The 5,393-nt window shown below is 59.8% G+C and overlaps 1 protein-coding gene across 1 annotated transcript in view; it reads right to left on the bottom strand.

Moving 5' to 3' along the window:
- Nucleotides 1-420: 420 nt before the first annotated feature.
- CACNG3 (calcium voltage-gated channel auxiliary subunit gamma 3) overlaps nt 421-5,393 on the bottom strand; it is a 72,364-nt gene continuing 67,391 nt past the window's right edge. Inside the window, 3 exon segments of the mRNA XM_006085872.3 lie at nt 421-932; nt 5,179-5,256; nt 5,259-5,319. Of these exon segments, the coding sequence (XP_006085934.1) occupies nt 421-932; nt 5,179-5,256; nt 5,259-5,319 (651 nt within the window).

Genomic DNA, 5,393 nt, shown 5'->3' with positions numbered 1-5,393 from the left:
AAAGGTGAATGCCTCCCCAGGGCCACTGGGCGGTTGGTGTCCTGAGGATCTGTGTGAGGGGACAATCGGGACAGCTGTGCACACGCCTGGGTATTCGGGGATCCCCCCAAGCCACCACCTGTGACTCAGTGAAATCCTATTCCCAGGAGGGAGGAAGGTGGAGGTCCTTCCAGGGAAGAAGGAAGGAGGGAGACACTCGGCACAGATACACAGAGAGGACGCGTCGGGATGGGCTTGGAGATCGGGGGGAGCAGAGGGTTAGGGCCTGGAGGGTGAGGGGCAGAGGGTGGGACAGGGCCGATCCATTTGGTTTCACTCTTTGTAAAAAATAATACCATCACGAGGACCATGCCATGCAACCTCAGCGACACCTGTGCACCCCCCTCCCCGCCCGGCTGCCTGGCGGGGGCCGAGAGGCAGTCAGACCGGCGTGGTGCGCCTGTTGGCCAGGTCGTTGTGCAGCGCCTCCTTGAAGTCTTTGGGCGTGGAGTTGTGGAACTGTAGAAAAGCGTGGTCCCGGTCGGAGTTGAGGAGGGTCCCCATGGTGATCTTTGAGGGGTCCCGGGAGAGGGTGAACATGGAGATGTCGGTGGAGGGGATGGTGTGGAAGCCTTTGCTGATGGGGGACAGGTCTCGGGACCTGGGCTCCGTGGAGCGGGAGCTGGACCGCCGCCGGAACCTGTACCTGTAGGGTGGCAGGCGAGCGAAAGTCGATTTCTTCAGGAGCTCCGAGTGGGACCTGGCGCGCAGCTGCTGGTGCTTCTCTATGTAGATGTGCACGGCGACCACCCCCACAATCTCGGCGATGATGAAGGAGAAGGCTCCGAAGTAGAAGGACCAGCCGTACGAGTAGCTCTTCTTGGAGTCGCGCTGCCCGGGGTCCCCAGCATTGGCCGATATGTAAACTATGATGCCAATGATGTTGCTTAACCCTAAGAGAAGGGAAGAGAAACGCATCTTTTATAAGCCTCAGTGGTAACTTGCAGTCTTGGGATGTTTATGGAAGATGTGGAGGGAACGGGAGCGAGAGGAAAGGATTTGTGGCGGGAAGCCTGAGCCTGCTGAGCTCTCCCGCGTCTGTCCCTGGGACCTGAGCTCAGTCCCGGGCGGTGGCCTTCAGCTAAGACTCAGCTGACTCCCACTCGGGATGCGCGACTGCCCCCTGAGAACCAGTTCGCTCCACCGACACGCAGTCTCCAGCAGGAAGCCATGAGGATGGTAAAATGAATGAGGTGCAGTCCCTGCCCTTGAGTCCTCCCGTTCGCAGGAGGGATTGATATGTGAATGCAATTGGAGCAGAAGACAGGAGGGCTCTCCCAGAGACATGGACAAGTGGCTCAGGAGCCAAGGAGAGAGATGACGCAGCCACTGCCCTTTGAAGACAAGGTCACACTCAAGCTGGGCCCTGAATTTGAGGAGGCGTGAGCCAGGCGATGAAAGGCCATGGCCCAGGGAGTGAGAGAAAGAATGACTTACAAGGCTCCAGCTTGAGTCATGGGGACACTGCTGGCATCTTGAGCTAAAATAAGAGGCAGCAGAGAGAACAGGTTTTGAGAAAAGGAGAGGAGAGGAGAGGAGAGGAGAGGAGAGGAGGGGAGGGTAAAGGAGGGGAGGGGAGGGGAGGGGAGGGGAGGGGAGGGGAGGGGAGAGGAGAGGAGGGGAAGGGAAGGGAGGGGAGAGGAGAAGAAGGGAGGGGAGGGGAGGAGAGAAGAGGAGAGAAAGGGGAGGGGAGGGAGGGGAGAGAGGGGAGGGGAGAGGAGAGGAGAGGAGAGGAGAGGAGAAGAAAGGAGAGGAGAGGAGGGGAGAGATTTGGACACATGGAGTTGGTTGCTGTCCAGTGGATGTGTGTGGAGCTGCACTGCGGTTTGGGGAACTAAGGAGCCTGCGGGGAAGGGACAGGGGCCCCCAAGTCTCCTCTAAGGGTAAGGTAGTGCTGTCGATTAGCTGCTGCTGGAGCATCGGATTGGGGGCATGAAGTTGTTGCCCAGTAGGCAAGGTCCCCACTTAGTGTCCCCAGGTGCCAGCAGGCCAGCACGGCGGTGGCTGCAGAGGCGTCGGGGAGGAGCCGGCTCTCCAGGGAGTGGGAAGAGGAAGCCACAGAACCCGGGCCCCGGGCTGAGCGCATGTCTGACCACCTCCCTCCCATTACTGCTCCAAAGGCCGAATGTCTCCCTTTGTTCCTTTGCTTCAAGGGCCTCGATACCAGCAGTGACTCCGAGAGGTGGGTACAGCGCTGGAGTCTCCTGGCCTCCACATTTAGACCACCTGCAGCGCCCTCACTGTCCTTCCCGCACTCGCTGGTCAATCATCGTCAGGGCCTCCTGACTCTCCCCTCCCCTCCCCGAGCACCCCGTACGCTTCCCGGGGATCCCCAGGGTCTCCCCATGGTCCAGCCCCTGAAAGGTGAAAAGCAGGGGCCTGCTCCGTGCTGCCATTCTGCCCGGCTGGTGCCCGCGCACTAGGGGCCTTCACATTGGGTAGGTCTCTGGCCACACTCCATCAGGCCTGGCCCCTGAGGGCAGGCCGGTCTGCTTCTACCGTCTCCTCCTGGCAGGACTCCGACAGGCATTGGCGGGCAGGCGCTAGTACTGAGCTAGTCTCAGTGCGGGCTTGGCCCTGTCAGGCCGGCCCGGCTGCAGCACCCACAGGAGGGAGGCCTCCTCTCCGGAGCACCAGCTCGAGGCTCAGTAGGGCAGGCCCAGTCTTCACATTAAAACGAACATGAATATAATGAGGAGGGGGGAGCGGAAGTCTTAAGTGTCAAAGGGAGACAGACAAAGACATTTCAGCTTCTCACTGTGGCCCGACTCCCCTGCGGCGGGAACACATTGGAAGCTCCAAGTGGAAGTCTTGCCAGAAAAAACGAAGTTCAGAGAGAGGCTCCGAGGTCAGATCAGGTGAAAGGAGGCGGAAACAGGCGGTCTCGGGCACTTCCTGTGCGCCGCCCTGGGCGGTCTGCGTGCACCAGGCAGCCACGGCAGCGGCCGCGTGGAAAAGTCCCCTCTCCCACAGATGACAAGACCGAGACAGAGGGCAGGAGGCACCTCCCGTGCCCACACGGCCAGGAAATGTGGGTGGGATGCGAGCCAAGGGCGATCCCTCAGCCCAGGTGGATTGAGATCCCGTTGACCAAGCTCACGAAGCACCAGTGGTGAGTGGGCAGCCGCTGCCTCCTTCTGCCCGCTGTCAGCTCCCTGCGGGCAGGGCCGAGGCTAGTTCTGATCACTGCTGTGCCCCTCTCCCCCCCCCCCCCCCCCCAGAGCTGGGCCCGCAGCACGCGTGCAGGGCATATTTGGGGGTCGAGTGAGTGAACTGAGACGGCATAAGAATGACATGGATCAAGGTGTAGAATGGCAGCTCCTATGTATTGAGAAGTTGCTGTGTGCTGGGCAGTTCTAGGCACTTTATACCAACACATTTAATCCCTCAACAGCCTGAAGAGGTAGAGCCATTATTAGCCCCGTTTTTCAGATGAAACTGAGGCACAGAAAGGTTAAGAGACTTGTCCGAGGTCACACAGGCGGAAGTAGGAGAGCCGAGCTTTGCAGCAGGCAGCCTGGCTCCAGAGCCCAGGCTCTTCAGCATTTTGCACAGAGGAGGTGCCCAGTAAAGGGTTGACTGCTTGTCTGAGACCACAGGTGGGCAGAATACCTGAGCGAAAAAGAGCCTCAGAGAGTGCTGAGTCCTCGGGAACTTCCATTTTTTAGGTGGAAAACCTGTAGTTCCCTGCGGAGATCCGTGGGGGAGGTGGCCTGGGATCGGACCCCAAGCTCCTGCTCCCCCTCCCGCAGGTTCCCAGCTCCCTGTACCTGATCAGCCAGCCAGCCCCAGCTCCTCCACTGCCGGTGACACGCCTCCCTAGCAATCCCCTGGGGCACACAGTCAGGATCTTCCTGCCGGAACCCTCCCCTCAGCACAAGGCATCCCTTCTGTGGGCGCCCAGGGGCCTGGTCGGGCTGCCAGAGACTAGAACACGCCTCTAAGCAACGTGTGACGGGCGCTCCTTTGGGTGACCACAGCCCCGGGGCAGGATGGCAGTGTTCTGTGGTCTGTTGCTGGAGCCGGTTCCCAGAGCCTCAGGGCAGTGAGGTCCAACCTCCTCATTTCACAGAAGGGGACACAGCGGGGAGGTCCTGCAGGGGCCAGGACTGTACCTTTGCTGCTTTGCCAATACTAGACAGTGATATTGTGCTTTTTATGTTCAACCTACTTTCAACAACCCTATGAAGTAAGGAAGGATTATTATTTCCCATTTTACAGGCGAGGAAAGCAAGCTACAGGGAGTTGGTAGGGTTCCCAAGGCCCCGCAGGTGGAGGAGCAGAATGCAAATCCTGGAGGTAAGCTCCACCGCTTTATGCTCTTCCCCAGTCTTCCCCTCCCAAGAACTATCCCGCCATTATTGGCAAAGCTTGAGGTGTTCGCCAAAGATGCAGCCCCCTCCCCAGCCCCTGCCTGCTCTTTGCTTTTGTAAAGCATTGCATCCGATGTCATGGTGGGGGGTGGGGAGTGGTGGTGAGGTGGGGAGTGGAGGGGAGGAGATGGGAGGAAACACAGAGTAGCGAGGGGAAGATGAGGAGAGTGGAGACAAGGGAGGAGAGAGCAGGCAGAGAGCAGGCCCTTCCTGCAGCTTGTCTCTCATCTCCTGGGCCTCCTCTGCTCAGGGCTGCTGTGGACTAACTCTTCCCCTGGCAGCGTCTGGCGCTGCTGGCTTTGCCTTGTTCCCAGAGATGCTTTGAGTGATCTGCAGCTTTGAGCCCTTGAAGAGCGGTGAGCAATCGTTAACCAGCAGGCACATACCTCAAACGGCCAGAGATCATCGTGTGCGAAGAGGCCCCAGTGAGCGGAAGTTGGACCCTTTCAAACACACGTTTCAAACACACGGACCCCGTCTCTCAGGCCAAATGCCATTCAGGCCCCTCGCCTTTGTGTGAGCGTGGGCACCCCTCAGTCCTGCCCCCTGAGCTGACCTTGCACGTCGCCTCCCGTCTTTCCTCCACGCCACCCCTCCCGAGTGTCAGCATCTCTGTTCTGATTAAAGTCCGCGGGCCCTCCTTCCTAACATAACAAGCGAACGTTTTCCTGCTTCTCCCTGGAGGGAGCCCTGAGCAGCACTGCCCTGCCCCGGCCCTGGCCGGGTGTGGTGTCTGTGCGGATCTCAGGGCGGGGCCGGTGCTCACCTGCAGAGACAAAAAAGATGCCCGCGCTGAGGATGACATTGTGCCTGCTGCGGTGGAACTCGCTGGCCGCCACGCAGAGCCGCCGAAGAAGAGCAGCGTGACGCTGAGAATGGGGAAGACGCTGGAGGCCCTCACAGGCCCCTGCAGAGAGACAGGGAAAGGACAGCCTGTGTCACGAGTGTAGGACCATCGCCACGCCTCCCCGCCGCCTCTGG

Source organism: Myotis lucifugus, unplaced genomic scaffold (assembly GCF_000147115.1).
Source record: "Myotis lucifugus unplaced genomic scaffold, Myoluc2.0 scaffold_22, whole genome shotgun sequence".
NCBI lineage: Eukaryota > Metazoa > Chordata > Mammalia > Chiroptera > Vespertilionidae > Myotis > Myotis lucifugus.
Note: the sequence above shows the minus strand (reverse complement) of the source record. Positions and strands in the feature narration are given on the sequence as shown.